The sequence below is a fragment of the Cebidichthys violaceus genome, unplaced genomic scaffold, assembly GCF_023349555.1.
Source record: "Cebidichthys violaceus isolate CVI_PGR_0920_01 unplaced genomic scaffold, fCebVio1.0.p SCAF_10, whole genome shotgun sequence".
Taxonomy (NCBI): Eukaryota; Metazoa; Chordata; class Actinopteri; order Perciformes; family Stichaeidae; genus Cebidichthys; species Cebidichthys violaceus.
Genome location: NW_027176263.1, coordinates 12,718,591 through 12,740,348, shown reverse-complemented (window position 1 = coordinate 12,740,348; position 21,758 = coordinate 12,718,591). Strand labels below are relative to the sequence as shown.

Here is a 21,758-nt window from a genome sequence, read left to right as displayed (position 1 = left end):
TTTAACTTCACTAGGGCGTCGATAACGTCGGGGAGGTTAAACATGATAGTTAGTGGAATACCATTGTTAAACGCCCCTATTGTGCGCATGCGTGGTATGGTAATATGAGGTGTCATTTCAACCTGTAATTTCGCTGTAATATCTGGCTAGTCGTCAATATGTTGACGGTCGGTGCATTTATATTTAGCCCGTGTGCACGGTCCAGTAGACTTGCGCTACCATAAACACAGCTTGAGAACTTTATTCTAATTTAAGTCTTTGGAACTACATTTCCCGGTTTCCTTTCACCCAGCTGTTCGGTGTTACGACGTGTCGTAAAAATGCTGTTACCAGCTAAACCGAGATGGACACCGCCAAAGACGCCTGACAGTTTTTGTCTTTATCCTTAATTGTTATCTTAAATGTTAAAATGTTAATATAGCACACAGGACCGCGGGTGTAGATGGAGGCCATGGAAGATGACAGTTTGGACATAAAAGACGATCACAACCACAACTATTGTGCGAGCAGCAGCAGCAGCAGCAGCAGCAGTAGTAAAGTCCGCACGTATCTGAGCAGCCAGCTCTCGGATGTAACGACGGTCCCGCAGTCCGCCTGTCTGCCGGTGCCGGGAGGAGAACCTGGGACCCGACGAGGGAAACTGTGGTCCGGCACCACCGGGTCAAAGTTCATGGACTCGGATTCAGGCAGTGAAAGCAGCGAAGTCAGCGAGACTGACTGCACGGCTCCGCCAGCCGCTGTTGAGGGAAAATTCAGCCTTGATTCTACTTCCAAGTTCCGTAAGTACACATAAAGCAGGGCCTGGTCTCCTGTGGTCACTCAGCAGCCCGGCCCGCTGCACTTTGGTACTAACGTGCAGACTGATGGTCCTGGTCTGTTAGGCCTGGTGGCTTCGACCAGAATCCTTTGCCCTGATATAACAGGTCATTTCAAACCTGACCAGCTTCTCCTCCTTCCACTCAGTTCTTAATGCAATGGCTGTAGAAGACTACCGCAAAAACCACTGGCCAAACCTGGAGAAGGCAATTGACCGTCTGCTGATCCAGAACCCCACAGACCACATCTCTGTTTCTTATGCACAGATATACAGGTAAACACACACCTGAGCGTGGCAAGATTTTTCCTACAGTATGTGATTTCTGTTGCCTCTACTTTACCCCATAAAGTGGCCACGAGCATCACTGGTAATTTGAGTTAATCTTGAAATGCTGGGTTTGTTTTACCGGTCTTAGTTTCTCCTTTTTGTTTTGTTTCCTAGTTACGTCTACAAGTGTGTTTGCCAGCAGCACTCTGAGCTGCTCTACAATGATTTGACATTGAAAATAACAAATCATCTACAACAGGTTTCCACTCATCTACAAGTAAGAGAATCCAAATACAAGGGACGTATTGCATGCAGAAACTAAGATGTTGACGAAAACTTTCGTTGTTGTTTTTCCAGGCCAGCCCACCTGAGGACTTCATTGAGAACTTCAACGTTGCGCTGACGCAATACACGGCTTCTCTTCAGTGTATCGTTCCTGTATTTATGTACTTGGTAGGCATCTTTTTTTTTTTTTTTTCCGTCACACATCTGTTCTAAAGACGACATAGACCTCGGACTATTAACCCCTGTTTACCCCTGCGCTACGGCACCACTCTTCCTCTCAATCGTTTTTCATGTTCATCGTTTTCAGAACAAGTTCTACATCGAGTCCAAGCTGAACCGAGACCTAAGAGAAGACCTGATGAAGCTGTTTGCCGATCACGTCGCAGAAATACACGTGAACACACTGATGCGTGAGTGTGTTGCTTCATTTGAAGCCCTGATGGCTTTCATGACATGTGAACTAATCTTATCATCTAAGTTGTTTAAATCATGTGCAAATCAAGCACTGGATGTTTGGTTCAGGATTGTGGAACGATGCCTGCAGAAGACTTCATTCCTTCCCTCGCTTCTTCTCTCGTTTCAGCTCTCCTCCTCAAGGCACATTCCATGCCGTTTCAAGTGCAGCCATCTACAATGGCCAGTGTGGTGAAAGGCCTCCACAGCCTCCGACCAGGTGAGCCATGGTCATCGTCACCGAGGATCGTATTGTCCGTTTTAATGTCACTTAAGTGCGTCTCTGCTGCAAGCTAATGTCATCTTTTTGTCTACAAACAAAACCGACATATAGGTTTATTTCCTCCACATGTCCCTCTGTTTCATTTTTTATTTTTTATTTTTCTTCCTCTTTCAGACTGGGCCCAGTTGGCCCCGGCTCTCTTCTCTGGGTTTATTCCCCAAATAAACCCTCCTGCTGTGGAGTCTCTGCTGCCCGACTACGCCGCTCATGACCAGAAGTTACAGCTGGAGCTCTCCATGAACGGGTTTCCTCGGTCTGTTTTCCCGAAGCATTAGTCTCCCACGGTCACAGTCTGAATACAGACACGGCTTTAGATCAAGGCCTTCACTTTAAACCACTGATGCGATGTGTTTTTGTCTTCCAGAGGTGACCAGTCTCGCAAAAGGGCCAGCGATGACTCCTGATGGCAGAGTCTCCAGATCCGTTGCAGAACTATTACTGTGCCTCCTACATCTTTATCACGAGTTGGCTCACTGGACTAGCTACAATGTTGACAATGTGTCAGTTTCATCTCTCGACTCCAGGTTACAAAACACTGTGAACAAAAAACAAAAACAAAGAGAACATGATGTTGAGTTGTATAGCAGAAGCTTAATCTTACTGCACTGAAACAAAAACAAAAAGCACACAGACTTCCATGGTGGTGCTGCTCCTCTGAGATGGGTGTCTTCATGTTCTTCTCATTTGAAGAGTGCCTTCATGGTGCCTTCCGATCGGATATCCTACCGATGGATACGCCGATGATGGGTATTTCATTCCTAACCTTTAACATGGAAGTGTCTTTTTGATATACTGGGCTAATCAAGACTTTCTATTGCTGCTAATAATACTGTCCATGTGATAATACTACAACTCCCTCAGTTTTCACCCGCTGTGTCTGTAAGCCAGTGGCTTCACTCGACTCAAATGAGTGGGAAGAGACCCGAGAACATGAGGAACCAAGTCATCCACCTCAGCTGTGATTCTCTTCTTCATGTTGCCTTTACTGTGTTGGTAAACCGGATTGTATTTTCCTGTTATGCCAAAGAGGATTTGCAATTTCTTCAATATATATAATGCATTGGATTCATGCTGGCATTGTTTAATGTTGCATACCGTCTGAGCCATTGAGCCATTACATTTTTTTTTTTTTTTTTTTTTTTTTAAGCTAGCAAGTTTTGAGCTGACTTTAGTTGACCTGTTTTGTTTCTTTGACTTGAATCAAATTTTAGATTTAGATATCACTTGTCTGTTTTAGCCTTGCATGTAGGATTGGCAGGGATTGCCATGTAGGACATTACACTGTTTGCCAGACAGCTTTAACAACCACAGCGTGGTGTTTGACAATTTAAAAGTTTTACTTCAGTTTGTTTGACAACTTTCCTAAATCGTCCCTAAACTGTAAATATATCAAATGATGCTCGGATGCATGGAGTTTACAGAATTAATGATATGCAAATATTGTTTGGCCCGAGTCTGGCGTGCTTGTGCATTAAGTGTTCCTCACATGTATAGCCTTGTTCATGATGTAGATAGTTTTTTGGTCTTTGCATAGTGGTCAGTGTAAACCAGCTTTTGTCACGGATGCATTTTTGTTAAATGATTCACTTGAATAGAAGTATTTGATACAAAGGTCTTACACTGTTTTAAGTGTAAATAGACGCTCAGGCTTGCTTTTCGTTTCCGTCTGTGGATTTTTGGAAATGGTTCTCATTGTCTTTCAAATAAACTAATTTCATTAATCATGGGTACACAGAGGTGGTTTTGTTTCTCACTGTTCAGTATTTTAAATCTTGGTCTTAACAAATGTTCTTCTAAATAAGAAGGCATTTTGATAAACGGCAGAAGAAAGTCCGACTGGTTGCAGATGCCAAACGTTGTTGTTATTGATGTACTGTGTTACTTGCTCACTTTCTCTCTAACATGCTGCAACAAATGTCCAACTGAACAACTGTGAATAAACTTCCACTTGGCTCAAATGCATTTCTTTACGCAACATTGGTGCCTTTTTAAAAAAAAAAAAGGTCTGTTCTTGTGACTCTGCTGCATTAATGCCTGGCAGGCTCAACAAGGGGCTTCTAATCCTGTAGGATGGAGGTCTGTGACGGACCACTGGAGGAGGAATCCCTTTACAGCATGTCCCCCCCTTTGGCCAATGAGCTGGGACGCCACCCAGACACATGGGCCAGGCCTCCCCAAAATAACCTGCGACTACTGCACTGACAAATGTTGCTACTTGTACTGGTGACAGGTTACCCTAGCTGCTCAGCTCCATACTTTCCCGTAAACTCCAAGGTGAACTCGGGAAGGCTGGGCAGCTGCCTGTGTCCAAGATTTCCCCAGAAGACCGGAATCACAGGTGCACTCTGAGGATTTACCAGTCCTTCACAGGGGCCAGCTGGGTTCATTCTGAAGGTAAAACACACCACCCCCTAATTTAATTGTTCAGTGTGCTGTGGTCTGTCCTCTGGCATCAGCCTCGTATGCCGTGTTTAGACTCAGGACATCTCTGTCATTGCGTCTCAGACGGGCTCGAGCCTATTTCTGTTTGAACGTTAATTTGGATTATCTTAACCTGCCTGGATGTGTGTTGCTGTGTTTGGCCAGGGGCCCCGTTTTATCTGCGTGGGCTGTGACGGTGTGTCAGCTCGCTCAGCAGTGTCCCATTTATGATCATTATGGTTCCGTTTGTGTCATTTGATCAGTGATTGTTGTGGCTGATCAAAATCACGGTAACAAGGGCTCACGGGGTGCAGGGGTACTGTTTTTTGTGTGTGTTGATTTTCTTCGTGTAAACTGACCCCTCGCTATTATTAGATAGGACTCGGTGGGCTTGGAGCCTGTTTGCAAAGGATTAATGTACACAACAGCTGCAGCTTCAGGTCCGTTGGAAGGGCATCGCTGCCTCTCCTAATTGCGCTGATTTGAGTGTCAGTAGCATATGTGTACCCTATCTCGTGTCTGTATTCAATAACTTGCTCATGCCTAGTGTCAAAGAGTTGTGCAAAGACTAAACGTCACACAAGTGTTGGCCTGAGGTGGAAGCCTGTCTGTATCCCTCCAGTTCTGGTTTCAGTGCATAAACCTGATACCCTGTCGAGCCCAGAGGAAGGCTGAAATTAGGCTAAAATAAAAAAACTATTTTTACCACATATCCCCCGCTTTTAACTGCAGTCAAATATGAATATTAATGTCTGTTATCATATCTTTGGTACATATCAGGTCATATTAGCTCTTTACTATATATATATATCAGATATATTATTTATCATTATTTAGTTGATGTCCTCCTCTAGTTGCTGTAGTCAGTAAAGGTCTGTTAGACACGTTGGTAAATTAAAAGACTGCACATTTCATCCTATTGACTGCAACTTGCGTATACTTTACATTACTGCTCATTAGGGCTTCCACTTACAATTAGTCTGCAAATTAGTCTCTCAATCAACTGATAAATGGGTTGTTCTATAACATAAGAGAACATAGTGAAGAGCCCAAGTGGACGTCTTGCTTGTTTGCTTTATGGTCTGATAAACAGTCCTAACCCCAACGATTGTAGTATCCTAATAAAGCAAATAAAGAAAAGCTGCACATTTAAGAAGGTGGGATTTGTGCATTTTCGCTTGATTGATAGTTTCAGTCAGTTTCAGTGCAGTCTCAAAATGAACTTGCAGACATCCATCCATCATGGTGAACAGTCAATTAACTTTATTTTTCACTAATGTGTTGAAAAAGTAGTATTTAGTATTTTTCCACATAAATTGGGAATTGATTTGTGTGTGGAATGTTACTGAATATCTTTTCATTATTTCCAAAGCATGCAGGAGAACAACGTTGACCAGCCACCGTCGCTGTCTCAGCTCTTAAGAGAGAGCTACCTGGCGGAGGCCAGAGCCCAGCAGCGCCACAGCGAGATGAGCCGCTCGGACGCTTCCTCCTCGCGCCTTCAGATCTACGCGTCACTCAAAGGCAAGGCCGAGGATTCTGTGGGCCACAATGATCCCCAATTCCCTGACCTCTCGGCCTTCCTCAGCCAAGAGGAGCTGGATAAGAGCGTGAACCTGGCCCGCCAGGCCATCGGACATGAGCTTCGGGAGGAGAGGGCGGAGGTCAAGCCCTCTGTCCCGCCGTTAACCCCCTCCAACATCTCCTCAGCCTCTTCCTCTGAACCCCCATCTGTTGCGAGCCCCTCTCCTGCCCCCTCCGCTGTGCCCTTCACCAAGCCAGCCTTTGAACTCAAAGAACTGCCAGCAACACACACAACATTCACATCAGACAGAAAGATGCACAAAGCGTCCGCACGGCAGGAAAACATGATCAGGAACACGAGGGACACCGGTGAGGGATTCAACGAGTTTGACAGTGCGGGGAGGAACGCCCCGTATGGTCCGGAGACCCAGTCCAAGAAGGAGTTCCTCAACAAGGCGGCGGACTTCATTGAGGAGCTCTCCTCGCTCTTCAAGGCCAACAGCTCCAAACGGGTACGACCGAGATCGTGCAAATCCCACAGGAGTAGGAACCAGAACAAGAGCCAGAACGATGAGACAGTTTATCCCCTCGGCCCAGACAACAGGGAGCGCTCTGTCATGCCCGTGGAGGTGGAGAAGGAGAGACCCAGCCCCGCTGTTAGCCACCAACCAGAGGCCCAGCTGGACTCTGGGATTGGGCATGTGGACTTTCAGGACAGGAGGATTACTGAGGAGCCACAGTACGACCATGTTTCCCAGGAGGTGGAGCAGGAGGCTGAAAACTGTGCCCTGACAGAAAGTCCATACCCAGCGGAGCCACCATGTGAGCCTCCTTTCTTCATCCAGAAACTGAAAAGCAGGGAAGTTCCCGAGGGCAGCAAGGTCCAATTGGACTGCATTGTTAGAGGACTCCCTGTGCCTGAAGTCCGGTAAGGCAAACAATTGCTGATATTGGTTTATTTCTCTGTTTTAAGAAGATACAGTAAGACTTTCTGCTTCCATGCTTTTTCAAAATTAGTCTCACTGAAAAGTGTCAGTGGAGGTTTTGCAGTGTACTGGAGGATCTGGACCCTTTTAAACAAAACGTTTTGTCTGGAGGAGATGTTACAAGAGTTTAGGGTGAGGTGTCACGATATTAGTTTTACTCAGTCATTTACTCAAGTACTGTACTTTAGTAGAAATTTGGGGGATTTGTATTTTGCCAAAAATATTTCCTTTATATGCTTTGTTGTAGAAATAATGCACTTTTTAATCCACTGCATTTATGGCTTTAGTTACTTTAGTGATTCACTTTTTGCTTACAAAACTATATCATGCTTATTCATAGATGTAACTGCCCAGCAGTAGGTTTATAAAAAGTGAATTAACTAGACATAACTTCAACAGTAAACATTAAATACATTAATGCATCAATAAAAGTAATCCAATCTAATAATAAATAATAATATAACGCTCACAGGGTGATACTTAAAGTTCATTTGGCTAATAATACTTACATACTTTTAGTTAAGTAATATTTTCAACGCAGGACTTTAACTTGTAATGGAGTACTTCCATAAACTCCATCTATACTTATACGCAGTATTGCTACTCGATTGCCGTCACTGATGAGTAAATCGTTTAACTGTAATATGTCCCACTCAGGATATATCTTGGTCTATATTGTTTAATAATCAAATCAAGTGGTCAGTTTTTCTTTCTTTTTTAAGAATTAGGAAATTATAATAAAAAATATCTATTGGCCAATTTATTGCTATCAGAGTTTTTAACTCTCAAATATCTATATGGGTATCAGTCAGACTCTAGTGTCTACATTGTGTTAAAGATGGAGTCTGTGTCCTTAATAATTGTGTCCTTAATAATGTTGAATAATTATTAGACGTGTGAGCTGAGATGAATGATGTTTCTTTCTCGGGGGAGAAGCAGACAGAAGTGACGTGTGATGATAGCCAACAGCTGATTCTGAATGGTGTGTGTTTGTGTGTGTGTGTGTGTGTGTGTGTGTGTGTGTGTGTGTGTGTGTGCGTGTGCGTGTGCGTGTGCGTGTGTGTGTGTGTGTGTGTTCGCTGGTGATCAGGGTAATGTCTGGGACAAAGGGGAATCACATTTGTCTCTCTGTCGTTCTTAAGAAGAAAACCATCAGATTCTAATGAGGGCCTCACTCTAATTAAGAACATCTACATTTAAAATGGGCCGAAGTGGGAGAGAAATTTACAGCTCTCATTGTATTCAGTTGGTATCAGAGTAAAGCAGAGCACATTTTGAAGACTAACAAGAAACCTTGGCTGGACCTGCACTCCCAGGAAAACAAAGCCTTCAGCTGAACTGAAGCTGAGGTTTTTTACGATATAGAGGCAACAGGCTTGTTTGTCCTACTGAACATTGTTGAGCCACCAACATATACGTGTCCGGGGAGAATGTAGCTCTCTGCCATTTTTAGACTGGACTGGCACTGTGAGCTGTAGTCGCGTCTGATAATGGAACCGTCTGAGCTCTTGACAGAAGCATGAGGAGTTTGGTAAGATGATTTACACTGTTATTGCTTCACCACATCTTTATATGGTTTGTTTTTGGTCTCAGTGTCTGACAAACGTACAAGTCTGAGGATTTGAGTTCTGTTTCAGGGGTTTCTACTCTTAAAAAAAGGTTACGTCCTCAGCATGGTGTTCAAGCTTGGCTTTTATTTGACATATTCTATTAAGATAAAGCTCTGTTCATTAACCCTTGTGTGATGTTGTTCCTCCTGCCCCCTGCAGCTACTGGGTTAGTAACTATGACTCAAATGAGTCAAAATAGAGTTGTCAGGTTCGTATTTCCCATCCGTTTGCAGTGGTGTTCTGTCTCTGGTGTGTCAGGGTATATAGCATTGTGTGTGTACTGAGTCTATGTTTAGCATTATGCATATGTGATTGGGTCAGCCAGTCAGAGCTCCCAGGCTCCAACGGGGAATCTCCTCCCTGGTTCTGAAGTCCAGAGGGAAAATAGCCCTGACAGGTGCAGCGAGCGGGGTCTGTGCCTCTCCACTACTCACGCGTTCAATTTAGACCCTTACTCATTAGAAATGACATGGCTCGCCACAGGCAGAACATTGACAGCCCACCCCTGAGCGTCTGGCATAATTGTGTAATTGCCTGCGTAGTTATTTGAAAAAAGTGTTTCATGTACTGCATGTGATCCATGATCCCGGTGAAAGCCCTGGATATGATTTATGATTACATGATGACGTGTTTCCAGCGAGTCACACATCACCTCATTCCTGTATGTTTATTGGCTGGATTTTATAAAGCACCGAGAGCTCTTCTGCTCGAAATAGATGGGCTTTGACGTAGAGGCTGCTGCATTATGTTGCTGGTCAGGACAGAGGATATTCTAGGTCTACTATTATAGTTTTACAATGAATAAATAGACTGTTACCAACTGCAACTCCAATGTACTGGATGCTACTTAAAAGGACTAATGCCTGGTATGTAATGTTAGCCAGGTAGAATGATTTTCTTGTCATAAATCCCATTTTAACATGATTTCTGCCCATGTATTCATGATTTGACAGCATGAAATTATAGATTACAACACTGATTATTGGCCATAGGACGCTGACCTGATATAACCTGGTTTGTGTCCAACCAGAGACCTTTGTTGCATGTCATCCCTCGTCTTTGTCCACATCGATAAAGACAACAGAAAAAAAATTAAGAAAACACCAGATTTGACTATTAGGTGCCCACACTTTTCATTAAACTCTCATCTTCATAACATCAACAGTTCATTGGAGCAGCTTCTAAACTGGTACTCTGGCTATGCTTCTTGTCTTACAGGGAAAGGGATAGGGCTTGCTCATCAAAACATTTTTCTCTTGGTCTGCATAACTCTGCTGGGTGGCACAAAGCCAGGGGCACTATTAGGGAACTGGGAAAGACATCACATGGTGCTGGTCTCAAAGAAATGGTGTCAGAATGTTAATAGAAGGAAAAAGAGAACTGTGAAAAGATATGGTTTTAAATAAAAAAGCAAGAGTAGGAATGTCCAACTGAATCAATAGTTAGTTCATATAACAATATCACTGAAATGGAAAAAAAGTGGAGTGCTTTCTGAAAACAGCTCAAGTAAAGTTACAGTATAGATTGTACGTACAGTGGGAACATGGCAATAACAATTTCAATTTAAACATACACTACCCACCAACTGCACTGAGGCTCACCACGCTTGTCTCGTTGTCATACTCAGCACCACTCCATACATGTTGGTCAGAAGTGGATATTATCTATTTAAAGTAATTGAATGTGCATAATATTGATTAAAGCATATAAAGCAGATAAATTCAGTGTTTCTCATCCAAACACGCTGTGTGTAACCTCGAGGTCTAACGAACGTGTTGAATGCAATTCCATCCTCATAAAACATTTGCAAAGCCGAATTATTTTATACTTCAAATCAGGCATTGTTTACATCCATGTTTACCTATAGCAGTCTTCCTCTGCACTGCTCATGTACAATACGAACAAAAGAGAGACGCACTCATAAAAACTCCATAGTGTACCTTTAAAGCTAACCGTAGGGTGCAATTTACACAAAAGAGGATTGTCTCCAACATACATGCTTTTAAAAATAACAGAAAATCCTATAATATAAATGTGGAAGTGGAAGAAATGTGGAATTGCACTGAGCAGTTTGGGTGTGTATGCTTAATTACAGATGGTTTTGTGAGGGCAAGGAGCTGGAGAACAGCCCTGACATTCAGACCATCACCGCCGGCGAGCTGCACTCTCTGATCATCACAGAGGCCTTCGAGGAAGACACCGGACGTTACTCTTGCTTTGCATCAAATTTCTATGGCACCGACTCAACGTCAGCGGAGATCTATGTCGAAGGTGATTCTTATGGTTCTTTTGTTACAGACGCTTTTACGGTTCGGTTAAACACTGTCAGTGACAGAGTTGTGTGCGCTTGTTTGTTCAAACCAACAGGTGCCTCCTCTACGGACTCTGAGGGGGAACAGCACTTTGAACATGTAGCCCAGTGAGTTTTTACCACATTGTCATTGAGACCCTCTGATAAAACATAACTAATGTGGATCTTCCCTAAATGAGACTGTTCCTTTCCTCCCTCTGCGATTCTCAAAGGCTGCAGAAGACATCTTCACCTCCACCATCGAGACAAACTCTCTCTGCAGAAGGGGAAGACTCTCCGTCATCCCAACCTGCAGCAGCCACTGAGGAGCCAGATGAGCAGATCGCCTCTCCAACAACTAACCAAATAATCCCAGAACCTCTTCTAACAGTATGGACATCGGCCACCGTTCTTCCAGTCCCAGAGTCCTCTAAAACATCTGTGGCATCCACAGCACTCTCTGCTCAGGAGGAGGCCACAGTGCAGGTGTTTCCTACTTTGCCCCCTGGTGATACAGAACTTTCAGAAGCCCAGGAGGTGTCAACATCTGTCACAGCAACACCACTGCCATTGCAGACAGCTGCATCGATAGCTGCATCACTGCCTTTGAACGCAGCGGCCTCGTCCGTGCTGCCTGTTCTATCTGCTCCAACACAAACAACCCAACCTGAGGTAGAGGAGCTGAAACAATTCCAACAATAATTGTTCTCCAATGACTGTTTTTGTACATTTTAATTAACACGTCCTCTGTGTGTTTTTTTATCTTCAGAGTCAAACCTCCAACCACAACTACCCACAAGGGTTGAACGGCCAACCCATCATGGCTGCCCCTGTATTCACAAAGGTAGTCATTCTCAACAGAATTTATACCGCTACTTTTACGCCTTTTTTTGAGGAAACATTCACACTGTCTTGTCCCACCAGAGCCTGCAGGACCTCCTTGCGTCAGAAGGCCAGCTGGTGGTGCTAGAGTGCCGTGTGAAAGGGGTACCGTCACCTCGAGTGGACTGGCACAGAGAGGGAAAAACCATAGAGGACTCTCCTGACTTCAGGATCCTGCAGAAAAGTAAGCTCCTCTGCTGCCCCACTACTGCCATATTATTAGATTTGCAAATGTGATTTAATTATCTTTAAGAGTGCTGTGTCTGCGGATTGTGTGCCAGATTTGACATGCCTTGTTACATAAAGAATAGGAGTTATTCGAAAAATTTTATAATTACGATTTAAAGACTTAATTACATCTCAAACTTTTTAATTTAATTTAATATATTTCTGTAATCTCAGTTTTGTGTTTCTTAAAAACCTTGGCATGCAGACAAAAAATAAAAAACAGTGATGCTACAATAAAAACATAAATCTCCAAATTGCCTGATTTAGTGAAAGAAATTACTTTTAGTTCAAACCCCCTCCACACATTTTGATAATGTTAATTATTTAATAAAAATAATTTTTAATAATTACACTTTGCTTTAAAAGGCTGTTAGTGTACTGTATGTCCATTGAATATCCATATTGCCGTGAGACATTAAAATAAAGTTCTTTATCGTAAAAAAAAGTATTCCTGTCCAATGCGGACCGGGGAATATTATTAATGAGCCTAAAACGCTGAAAAATATTGATATTGCTGTAAAATATTTTCAGGTTACAAATGTGTTTACATGCAGAAATCTTGTGTAAATACTGTAAATGGTAACATCTCATAATACAGTGTTAAAGCGTGAAATTCAGCAGCATAAATATACTAAATGAATTTCTCAGAGAAAATTTTAAAATAATTACAAATAAAGGGTCATCTTGCATCAACTGATTGTGGAATGTGATCAGTGATAATAATGACTCTCAGAGAAGTGCTACATATTCTTAAACCATAACGTTTATCACAGTTTCATAGAGATGTTGGTGCTTGTTTCCGTTTCAGAGCCCAGATCTCCAGCTGAATCAGGTACATATTAAATTGAACTGTTGACTGCACCACAGCAGCAGCCTATCTGTATAAGATGCTGCAGTGTGTACATATTAATCTGCTCAAGTGTTTATAGTCCGTGGCGAAGGCTGCTGCTGTTCTTCTGTACATAAGCCAGGGCTGATTTTCCCCCCTGGACCATATAAGGTAGTCTCTCATCCTGTGTCAAACCACTTCAACCTGCTTTAGCTGCAGATAGACTCTCAGCCCCAGTGACACAGAGAAACATCACTGCTGGGCATCTGAAACACAAGTCCTGTATCTTTCCTCAGTCTATCAAGACTCTCTAGTTGAGAAGTTAATATAATGCAGTTATACCACAACAACTTGATAATGTGAGTATCACTTCTTTTTTTATTTTTTACTTCAAGAGGGAATATGCACTCTGGTCATTGCTGAGGTCTTTCCTGAAGATTCAGGGATGTTTACTTGCACAGCAAGCAACAACTATGGAACCGTGTCCAGCGCTGCGACTCTAAGGGTCAAAGGTAACCCTCCTGTTTCACTTATAGCTATCATGTATTCTTATGAAAGAGCATTGAAAATACTGATATGTATCTGTCTGATTCTCATCAGGCAATGGCAGCAACAGCAACCATGTGAGGCCTTTTAGCAGTTTGACGGTGAAGACCAATCAAATTCAAGAACCTTCATCAGCTCCCACTGTAATCCCTCAACCAGAGGTTACTGTGACCAACAGCATCAAGCCCCACTCCAGCACCATTCGCCTAGACCCGCTCGTCTCTAGCACCTTACGTCTGGACCCCTTGAGCACCAGCACCCTCCGCCTTGACCCCCATGGCTCCAGCATGTTGCGTCCAGACCCCTTCCGCACCAGTCTACACAGTCTGGAACCCTCCAGCCTGAACAGCGGCTCCTGCCTCAGCTCTCGCAGCACCAGCACCCCAAACCTAGATCCTCCCTTTCTCCACCAGAACCCTCCTGGGCCCAGTGGACCACGTCCAGAACCACAGGTGCTCTCATACCCAAAACCCTTCACTTCTCAATTTGCAGTTGAGACTTCAGCTGAGCAGGAAGTGTCCCCACCTTCGGTGACATCGCCTGACACGAGCCCCAAACTCAAGGGGACCCCAAACCATCAGAATGGGAGCCTCATTGTGGTGCCCCTCCCTGATCCCCCTCCGAACTCCTGCCTAAAGACAGGCGTCCAGACGAACCACAAAGACTCACGCACCGGCCCCAGAGTCGGCCTGCGTGTGCACTTCAGACTGCCTGAGGATGAGGAGGATGAACAGAGTGACTCATCCAGTCAGTTTGACGATGACTCCATGTCAGTCAACAAAGAACCACCACCAGTGCTGGCTAAACCCAAACTGTGAGTAGAGCAAATAAAAAAACAAGTATAAGCACATGGGTCTCATTTCGGTGGGAGGTTCCTCCTCCTCTAGCTTAACTAGCAGCTGTAGTCAGTTGCAATTCACAATTGAATGCATGCAGACTTCAAATGTGGACTTTCCAGCTTTCTAAAACAAAGGATGGCATTTTCTATTTGTGAGTGCACCTCTATGTATTTATGTTCATCTAATATTTCTGATAATGCTATAATTGAAATCTTTTATGCTTTGATGAGCTGTTTACTGCTGATTTTGCTTAAAACACAAAGATAAGTATGACAATTTGTTCTGTATTGTTTCATTTTTAAAACATTGTAGCAATTTGATAAAAAAAACAAAGAGAGCCTTCTGTTTAGAATGGAAGCTGAAAGCTGAAAGAGCTTGGACGGTGTTTTGTTTGTAGACTACTTGTTGGTAGCCCATACAAGGGCAGAGTATTCTTCATGCTGACTTTGGCTCGTTCCTGCTGGGGTTTACAGCGCGGACTTAATTTATGAGAGCAGTGCACTGAGCCGCTCTCATTTTCACCATGTATAGTGTCATTTTTTGGTAGTTCTTTTTATTTTAGTTTTGCTTTGATCAACAGGGACCCAGTCCAGCTCCAGCTGCTGCACAACCAGGTCCTCATGGAGCAGCAGCAGGAGACAGAACCTGAGACCCAAACCCCCACCCAGCCTCAGTCCCACAGCCAATTACAGATCCAGATCCAGCCCGAGATCCGAAGCTCCAGTGAAGGTCCGCTGTGGTCCCCCAGAATGCAGAGTGAACCCCATCCGCCACCTTTCCAGCCCATCCTCAACACCACGTCGCCCCCGCAGCAGACGCCCCACTCTGCACCTCCGCTGACCACCGCTCCCCCTCCTCCCTCTCTGAGCTCTGCTCCAGCACTCAACACCACCTTTTCACCTTTTCTCAACACTTCTGCTTTGAGCTTCTCTCCTTCAATTCCTCAGCTAAAGACATCGTCCCTGGTGACCTCTCCTCCACCTGCCCCACAGCTGAAAACAGCCCCCCCTTTCAGTATAGCTCCTGTAACCCAGATGAACACCATCCATGCCTCCCACCTCAACCTCTCCCCTGCAGCTCTTGCCAGAACTGCACCTACGCCCCAATTTTACCCTCCTCCTGCACCAAAGCTTAGTACAGCCCTTACAGGCCCAGCCTCAGCCTTACAGCAGATCACATCTCCTGCTCCGCTACTGAGAAGCACCCACGCCTCCCTCATGAACCTCACCGCCACCTCCCACACCTTCAACTACACCCGGCCAAAAGAGTTCATAGCTGCTCAGGCCTTCTCACCAGTCAGGAGTCCTTCTCCGACAGAATCACCGGTCCCTCTGCTCCAAGAGCTGGCCGCTGAGCTCAACTCCTCTGCAGCCAGTTCCCCTACACTCCCACCATTCTCCCCGCCACCCAGGATCTTCCCCACGAGGGTGCTCAAGTCTCCCACCAGCCCTCCCTCCCTCGTGTCCTCACCCTTACCGGTGTCGGCGGCATTCCTAAACAGCCTGTTCGCCATGAGAGCCCAGTCGCCTCCCCAGGCCTCCTCTCCCACGTCCAGCAGCTCCACCCCAAGCCCCATTCAAAACCCAGTGGCGTTCCTGAGCTCCGTCCTGCCGTCCCTGACCCCGAGTCAGCCCACCAACTCAATGGGCCTGCCCAAGGGAGCTCCTTTAGGGTACGCCCTCTCTGACAGCCTACGATGCTCATGAGATTGGTGAATATGCTAGAATAAACTTTTTCCTTCTGTCTTCTCAGGCTAAAAAAGACCGTACCAAAGATGCGCCTCCCGTCGATTGAAGACATCCACGAAAGCAAAGAAATTCTTCTCCAAGATATTGAGAAAAGGCTTCGATTTAAAGACGATACTCCACATTTCGTACATCAACAGGTACTAAGTAGTCTCCAGCTCTGCTTGATTTTGATTTCTCCTTTTTTGACTGCTTCAATGACAGTGATCTGGAGGTGAATGCATATAATAATGCATAATATAATATTTTCTTCGAACTATCTTTAAATAGAAAGTGGATTTCAGCTCTTGCTCATAAATGTTTATAAATGTTTGTTGACAACAACTTTTTTAAGCTTTTAGGAATGAAGTTACGTAGTTACTGTATATTAACCAATGACTGTGCTGTATTCTCACTTGTCTCCAGGTTTCTACTTCTGAATTCATTTTGAGATTCATATTTAAAAAGATAATAAAAGACAGATATCTTAAAATGTAAAATGATAAAGGGACATAAAATCGCTCACATTGACTCAGAGGCAATGAGGAACTCGCTTCAATTCAACAGAGCATCAGCCATCATTCCCTCCCCAGTTATTCATTGTTGTGTGTCCACGTAGCGTAACAACGTACGCACGCTATTAACAATTAGCTTGTGTGTTATTCCATCAGTAGGCCTATATGTTTGTGTGTAGAGTATGTGTGTCTTCATCCATCCCTATCCTCTCATAGAAGCTGAGTAATGAGGGGAAAACAGCGAGCAGACCCCTTGGACCAAACATTCCTGCTACTGTCATTAACTATGATGAGGTACAAGGATCTTCCCGTCCCAAGCACTGGTTTGCTCGAGGCTGTATGGGTTATTAAAATGTCTCAGACCGAGATTAAGAAACGTCATTGTCTAAATATCATGGTTAATATCTCTAATCAAGCATTCCAGCTTCTGTACTAATATATAACTTGCATTCAGTGTTGGGGAGTGATGAACTACGTAGTAGTTTAAAGGGACAGTTCACCCCAAAATCAAAAATACATATTTTCCCTCTCAACTGTAGTGCTATTTATCAACTTAGATTGTTTTGGTGTGAGTTGCCTAGTTTTGGAGATATCAACTGTAGAGATGTTTGCTTTCATGAGAGGAAATTCATGATTTCTTTTGCTTTATTGAACAATTGCTTCTCTAGTGTAACTAAAAACCCTTTGATCTGTCCTGACCCTTTTTCTTTCCACCAACACACACTTGACCTTTCACCTTTGTGTAGTGGTAGCTTGCAAAGCTTTGCTTTCAAAGAAGCTTCCCCAACACTGCCTGCATTCATTAAGCCAATGAAATGGAAGGACTCTACTGTTGTGTAGTGCTGTATTCTCCAGTTTTCAGTTAACTCATTTTACATTTTCCCCACTGAAGCGTGCAGCCCCTTTCCTCTGTTTGCATTTCAGATTTTACCAAAAGGCCAACATGACATAGTTCACTTTTTTAAAACAAAAACCAACCTTGACTCACAAACCTGCATATTGCCCTTTCATTTTACACTCTTTAACGATCTCCTGCTAGTTTTGTCTTTCAACTCTGCAGTTCACCTCTCGAGTTCATCTTCCTCTGTACTCTGTTTAACCTTCAGCCCTATTTTGTTTTACCAACCAGGAATGATACCGCCAGACAGATGCCATGCCACTGCATGATAATCATCAATAGGCTTAAAGTGACAAGAATACGTTTTTGTTTAGAGATTTGAGTTATATATTGTTACTTTTAATACCACGGATGCTACATGTTAATAGATGCACGCTATCTCATGTTCCTGATTGTTGCATACCTCTCCAAGAGCATTTGTTGCAGTGTGTAAAGCTTCCATGTCCGAGACAGATGTAATGCAAACGTTGACTGTTGCAATTACTTTTATGTGGTGGATTTACTTTTCCAGGCGTACAAAGTGTCCAATTTCGAGCAGAGACTAATGAGCGAGATCGAATTCCGCTTGGAGCGGACGCCGGTGGAGGAGTCGGACGATGAGGTGCAGCACGATGACGTCCCTACAGGAAGATGCATCGCGCCCATATTTGACAAGAAACTGAAGAACTTCAGAGCCATGGAAGGCGTGCCTGTCACTTTTTCATGTAAAGTAGTGGGAATCCCTTTTCCAAAGGTGAGAGGTCAAAAACTGTGCTGCACGAATGACAGCATGCTCTTGTCCCTTTTAATCCCTCAAATGTATCCTTGACATGTGTGTCTCTCATCAGGTTTACTGGTTCAAGGATGGCAAGCAGATCTTGAGAAAGAAAACCCATTACAAGAAGATAAGAGAGGGGGATGGGACCTGCGCTCTACATATAGAGTCCACGACCAATGACGACGACGGCAACTACACCATCATGGCAGCTAATCCACAGGTGATACCTCACACTTCCTGTTCATACTGTCAACGCCTTCTCACCAGCTGCAAAATCTGATATTTGATATTTAATGACCATCAGGGACGAATAAGCTGCTCGGGTCATTTGATAGTCCAAACGGGACCTCCCCGAAACCAACTGACGCCTATTCACTCTCAGAGGTGAGCAGGACTGAGTGTGCAGTGTGGTCTGCAGAGGTAAGAAGAAGCCCTCTGCAGCATGAGGGACCAGACAATTATTGACTTTCCTCCCTGACAATAGTGATATTTTGTGATTGTGTGTATCTAAAATGAAGTGCTAACATACATCACGATAAAGACCAACGTGGGTTAACGTCAAAGCGTGTATTCATGCCCCACAACATGCTCTGTTTGCGTTTTTCAGGGTGCGAGCCCGCATACAGGAAGTGGAAGGTGAGCAAACCCAGGAGCAATTTTTTCGGCCTCACTTCCACCAGCCTCCAGGGGACATGCTGGCTCATGAAGGAAGACTATGTAGACTAGACTGTAAGGTAGGCAGCCGGTCCTGGTGCGTACTACAAAAATATTGAATTTTTGCATTATTTTACTTTCCACGTTTTTTTGTCCTACAGGTGAGCGGCCTCCCCAACCCAGAGCTCATGTGGTTGGTCAACGGGAGGCCAATCTATCCAGACCTTTACCACAAGATGTTGGTGCGGGAGAATGGCATCCATTCTCTGGTCATTGATCCCCTGACACAGAATGACGCCGGCACATACACGTGCATCGCCAGCAACAAAGCAGGGCAGAGCTCTTTTAGTCTCGAGCTCAAAGTTGTGGGTAAGGACTGGATGCGCTCAATGAAAAGGAATGAATTGCTCATACACAAGTCAGTTGAATAGTGTGATGTCCCATGCCCTGTTTGGAAATCCCTGTAATCTAAGTCATGTCCACTTCAGAGAAAGAGATGAAGCACCCTCCCCAGTTTGTGGAGAAGCTGCAGAACATGGGTATTCCTAATGGGACCCCAGTCAGGTTGGAGTGCCGGGTGATGGGCATGCCTCCTCCCGTCATCTTCTGGAAGAAGGACAATGACACCATTCCTAAAACTAAGGACAGAATCAGGTCAGTAGGTTTTCTGAGCCTCTCTGTGTAGCTGTTTTAGTACCGTGTATTGCAACTTAATGGTTTCAAAGATCTCTATTGGAACTAGAATGAATTCTCCATGATCTGTTTATTTCAGCATGACCCAGGATGCAACCGGATATGTGTGTCTCCTCATCCAGCCAACAACAAAAGACGATGCTGGCTGGTACACAGTGTCGGCAAAAAACGAGGCTGGAATTGTATCCTGCACCTGCAGGCTTGATATCTACGGTGAATATTCTGCACAGCTGTGTAACTATCAGCTTTATTAAGAAATGTGCCTCATTTTGGTAGTAATACTAGCTATCTGCTGCGCCTTTAGCTCAGTGGCATCAGAGCATCCCTGCACCCATGAAAAAGGCTCCGCGTACGGGCAGCCGCTACGCAGCTCTGACGGGCCAGGGCCTCGACATCAAGTCGACTTTCCCTACGTCAGACACCAACCCCATCCTGTTCTCCAGCTTCCCTCCTGAGGCCATGCTGGAGAGTGAGGAGCTGTGACACTGCAGCATGGCGACCCTCAGAGTTCTCCCAGCACACGCTGGGGTCGAAAACCGCGGAGGGCTAAAAGGAGAATGACGGGCAGATTGCCATGTGATTTGTGTGATGCATTTTGAAGTGATACACTCAGAGTAGAATGGCAATGAATTACTGTGTTAAAGCTATCAGCACTGATAGTGGGTTTGTCACCATTCCTATTTACTCAAGTCATATGAAAGATGTGTTTCACATACAGAAAAACAGATTTGCAAAGTCTTAGCTCATGAGCCTACAGTGGGGTTGAATAGTGTTTCTCTGACAGGTTTGAATGACTCACGTTTGTTTTGTACATCATATTTAGCTACAATAGTGAGGGTGTTGCTGAATGTTGGTGAACAGCTGTACTTAATTGTTAGTTCTATTCTCAAAGTAGTACAAGCACTGCTTATTTGTATTGCAAATAATATAAACCTGAACTGGTAGTAATAGTTTCTTTTAAAGTTTATATGAAATTTCTATAAATATAAACTTATTTAATCACAGGTAGTTTAGAGTATATAAATAGACATTTGAATGTGCCATTTAGAGCAGTTTATTTAAATGGCTCCAGCAAGGTGGGATTCTTTCTACATTTACCTAGATCATTTCTTGATGTTCATCACTGGTTCATATTTTTGCACCATGTTTTTTTTTTCATGTGCATGCATGCCAATGGTTAATGATGATGCAATATTGTATACACACTGTGTCTGCTGTCATAGTAATAGTAATAATATGCTGTCAGGTGGCTCTCATTCATGGTTACTAGTTGAAACACAAAATATTTCTTCAAGTATGTTTTGCCTTCAGGTGATTTAATTCATTTTTTTCTTTATATGGACAACGATTTATCTCGATCGTATCTACAGTTGGAGATGCATTACCAGAGGAATGAGTCAGGTGAGACTAAAAGCTCTTGTTTTGTGGTAAGACAGACTGTTGGCTTTGCTTTGAAATGACGCCAACAAGTCACACTGAGGTTATAATTGAACTTCTATCAAAGTCGGTTAAAAAATATATTGAAGAAAAGCACATACTCAACTGATGTAAAGTTGCACTTTGTAAAATAGTTTTGTCCCTCTCAGAATAAAGTTATATTTATTCAAATGAGTGATATGTTTACTTTGCTGGAACGGGTGGGTATAATTCTGCATGCTGCTTAGAAAGCACCTGAAATTTGAGCAGGTGAAGTTGTCTCATTTCTTCCCTTTTTACATAGAGGTTAATGCAGGGACAGAATTTTGATTTCAAAGATGGGGGAGGAGGTGTTATGTCACAGACACGTACCTTTTTGCTATTACCAAGAACTCTTCCAGCTGAGTTACACACACAATAAAGGATTTCCAAAAAATAAAAATAAACTTTCATCAATGTGTTGAGTGAACAGGCACAGTGGTGGACTGGCTGTGCTTGTTTGAAATAACATGTAAAAAATAACACCGTTCAGCTATGCAACTATCTGTGGCTAGCTAACTTGAAGACATTTAGTAAGTGATATTCCAACATGATCCCACTATGAATATGTATAACTTCACGTTAGCTAAACTAATATCTGAGACATCACTGAGAAAAAGATGTCTTACGTCCTGCGTCTTCTGTAGCATGGGAGGGTTCCTCCTGAGCTGTTGGTTGTTTGAATCGGTTTGAATGACAGCATGAGAGGGGACGGGACGTGGAGCTGGAAGGGGACTGAGAGCTTGAGCCTGTGCTGTTTCTGCGTGGTGCTAGTGCATGCAAATTCTTCCGTTTTTTTTAA

At 43.8% G+C, this 21,758-nt stretch overlaps 2 protein-coding genes across 4 annotated transcripts; both read left to right on the top strand.

The window, feature by feature from the left end:
* The first annotated feature begins 344 nt into the window (after positions 1–344).
* Positions 345–4,067, top strand: cacul1 (CDK2 associated cullin domain 1). The gene is made up of 8 exons (XM_068726347.1): positions 345–779; positions 964–1,090; positions 1,259–1,361; positions 1,442–1,537; positions 1,677–1,779; positions 1,953–2,042; positions 2,220–2,358; positions 2,470–4,067. The coding sequence occupies exons 1-8, from the start codon at positions 443–445 to the stop codon at positions 2,507–2,509; spliced, it is 1,035 nt and encodes a 344-aa protein (XP_068582448.1). The 5' UTR covers positions 345–442; the 3' UTR covers positions 2,510–4,067.
* Positions 4,068–4,400: 333 nt separating this feature from the next.
* mypn (myopalladin) lies at positions 4,401–21,109 on the top strand. 3 transcript variants are annotated; one of them, XM_068726318.1, is made up of 20 exons: positions 4,401–4,499; positions 5,899–6,978; positions 10,742–10,917; positions 11,014–11,065; positions 11,170–11,608; positions 11,706–11,780; positions 11,861–12,002; positions 13,271–13,387; positions 13,476–14,235; positions 14,841–15,932; positions 16,013–16,145; positions 16,716–16,793; positions 17,909–18,130; positions 18,225–18,374; positions 18,459–18,538; positions 18,762–18,888; positions 18,970–19,177; positions 19,297–19,462; positions 19,581–19,714; positions 19,806–21,109. In XM_068726318.1, the coding sequence occupies exons 2-20, from the start codon at positions 5,900–5,902 to the stop codon at positions 19,982–19,984; spliced, it is 5,409 nt and encodes a 1,802-aa protein (XP_068582419.1). In that variant the 5' UTR covers positions 4,401–4,499; position 5,899; the 3' UTR covers positions 19,985–21,109. The 3 variants fall into 3 exon arrangements, with proteins under 3 accessions (XP_068582419.1, XP_068582427.1, XP_068582435.1); XM_068726326.1 differs by lacking the exon at positions 16,716–16,793; XM_068726334.1 differs by lacking the exons at positions 4,401–4,499; positions 5,899–6,978; positions 10,742–10,917; ... (4 more) ...; positions 13,271–13,387; positions 13,476–14,235 and adding an exon at positions 14,360–14,411.
* Positions 21,110–21,758: the final 649 nt, after the last annotated feature.

Coding starts and splice junctions, on each gene's coding strand:
- cacul1 (XM_068726347.1), top strand. CDS start 443: ATGGAGGCCATGGAAGATGACAGTTTGGACATAAAAGACGATCACAAC. Junction 1,538..1,676: donor TTCCTGTATTTATGTACTTG/GTAGGCATCTTT, acceptor CATCGTTTTCAG/AACAAGTTCTACATCGAGTC. Junction 2,043..2,219: donor CCTCCACAGCCTCCGACCAG/GTGAGCCATGGT, acceptor TTCCTCTTTCAG/ACTGGGCCCAGTTGGCCCCG.
- mypn (XM_068726318.1), top strand. CDS start 5,900: ATGCAGGAGAACAACGTTGACCAGCCACCGTCGCTGTCTCAGCTCTTA. Junction 18,539..18,761: donor ACGCCTATTCACTCTCAGAG/GTGAGCAGGACT, acceptor TGCGTTTTTCAG/GGTGCGAGCCCGCATACAGG. Junction 19,463..19,580: donor AAAACTAAGGACAGAATCAG/GTCAGTAGGTTT, acceptor TGTTTATTTCAG/CATGACCCAGGATGCAACCG.